Source organism: Syzygium oleosum, unplaced genomic scaffold, assembly GCF_021117445.2.
Source record: "Syzygium oleosum isolate NSW1041296 unplaced genomic scaffold, Sole_v2.1 Sole_v2.05, whole genome shotgun sequence".
Taxonomy (NCBI): domain Eukaryota; kingdom Viridiplantae; phylum Streptophyta; class Magnoliopsida; order Myrtales; family Myrtaceae; genus Syzygium; species Syzygium oleosum.
The window spans coordinates 13,860,762-13,863,050 of NW_026607489.1; the positions used below are offsets into that span (position 1 = coordinate 13,860,762).

Consider the following 2,289-nt stretch of genomic DNA (forward strand, 5'->3'; position numbering starts at 1 on the left):
TTTCTCCTATGCGTTCGCATCAATCTAAGCCACGGAAGAGATTTTGTGTATTGATTTAAGACATAATTTGTTGGATATGATCAATCACTAGAAAAAAGTATATTGAAATATGTGCTTTCTAGGTTTGATCTAGTCTAATTTGCGATTGATGAGCCTGTTTATTTGCTCTTAAGCTTAATAAACAAAATTTGGTTTTTTGCTTTCCCGCAAGATTTTTAAATGTTATTGAAACTTCAAAATTATATGTGGACCTAAGTGCCAACATTTATATATTGTGAAAGTTTCAGGTGTTTCGCATCAAGAAAAGTCAAAGTGTATGCGTTGCAAAATTTAGACTTAGCAAAAAGTAAAATGTAAAAGTCAATATAGGCAAATTTCGATACGATAAAATATTACTTTGATATGTCTACTAAAACCAGCGGAACAAACATATGAATCTCGTCTCTCTAGATTTCAGCAAAGTGTACGTGCCTCTTGTATATCGGGAATGTGTCAAGTAATTACCCATATCCAGCAATAACAGGAACTCTTGATAAGCCGAACATTTGATTTAAGTTAACTAATATGAGGATGATAATAAAGGTTGTGCAAAGGCTTGGTCAGGTATGCTTTGTTTGCTATTTGCCATTTGTTGTTTGTGTACGTTCGATCAACATAAGAACATATAACCATAGAAAATGTCTACCAAACCCTAATGATTCGTCCCGTTGATTTTCATGTCATATTTAACCAATCATTTGCATAGTGTTTCTAAGATAATACAGTTATATCTAACATAATGGCGGTAGTTGTAATCATAACAGACCAACTTGCATTTCAGCTGATGCTATATAAACACCATTCAAGCATAAGCAAAGGCATCACAAACAGACCCCATCTTCATCTTCTCTTCACCATCACCATCGTCGTAGCCATCAATGGCGACCATCCCCTTCTTTTCAAGCCTCATCTTCGTCCTCACCTTCTCCTCTGTTCTAGTCCTTAGTGGAGCTGATGCGACCTTGACAACAGCCCCCAGACGCACCACGCGTGTGAGCTCAGCTCTTGCAATCACCCAATATATCAGCTCTCACAATGCAGTTAGGGCAAAGCACAACCTCCCTGCTCTCCAATGGAACACGTCCCTAGCGAACTTCGCCAAGTGGTACGCAAACCAGCGGAGAGGGGACTGCGCGCTCATTCACTCGACCAGTGATTACGGCGAGAACATATTCTGGGGACAGGGCAAGCGTTGGACGCCAAAAGACGCTGTTGCCGCGTGGGCCGCTGTAGAAGCTTACTTTAATTATAACTCCAACACATGCATGGCGGGCAAAGATTGTTCGCACTACACGCAGCTCGTGTGGAGGACGACACAGAAGGTCGGGTGCGCTCAGATCGTGTGCAATTCTGGTGACACTTTCATTACTTGCGAGTATTCGCCTCACGGCAATGTGATTGGAGAGAGGCCTTACTGAGGAAAAGGCATATATATGTCCAATTCACCTTAATTGTTGGATTAAATGGATTTCACGTGAGGTCGAAGCATCGGATGAATCGCTAATTTTCTACTAGAATTTGTATTCTATCAGCTTTTTATTGACAAGTACAGAGAGAGGGAGGGATATTGGCTAAAGTCTTGAGAAATATGAATTTGAGAAGAGTATCATCTCCGAGCTAAAGTGTCATTCTCGTGTCTGCATCTTGTTTACTAAGATTGGTTGTACAAAACCCGTCTGTTAAGACTTCTTCAAAGTACAAAAGTCCCACTAGGTGAACAATTTCTCATAGGCACTGTACACCAGCACTTGTCTTCATACACTAAGTTTTACCGCCGTACATATTGCATTTATAATTGTTGTATCCTTTAGTCATTAACCAATTAAAAGAACTCATCAAATCTAGACAATTGTCTAGAAAAGAAGCAAAATTGTCTTCTGTTTTCACGTATCTTCTTTTGGTATCAGAGTTGAGACTTAATCAAGATGTTTTAGGGCTCAACTATGAGAACACAAGCCTTGTTTTCAAGTACCGGGGAGTGGAGTGTTTTCGCAAGAAATGCAGCGACATAAGAGGCTTATCAAGCTCATCTGATCTGGCTGGGGGCTAAACAAGAACATTGATGAGTCCCCATCAGGGGTCAACCCAATTGTATCCAAATGCATATTGAGGGAAAAAATAGGGTTAAGATCCTCTCAATTAATTGACCTGATTTAGCAATTTTATAAGATCTTGACGCATTATCAGCAAAAATAGATATATTATTAACGATCTATCAACTTAACATTCCAATTAGGGATTAGGTCACAA

At 39.5% G+C, this 2,289-nt stretch overlaps 1 protein-coding gene across 1 annotated transcript; it reads left to right on the forward strand.

Moving 5' to 3' along the window:
• The first annotated feature begins 870 nt into the window (after positions 1-870).
• On the forward strand, positions 871-1,457 carry LOC115663894 (pathogenesis-related protein PRB1-3-like). Its single transcript, XM_030585870.2, has one exon. It carries the CDS (start codon positions 918-920, stop codon positions 1,455-1,457), a length of 540 nt encoding a protein of 179 aa, XP_030441730.1. The 5' UTR covers positions 871-917.
• Positions 1,458-2,289: the final 832 nt, after the last annotated feature.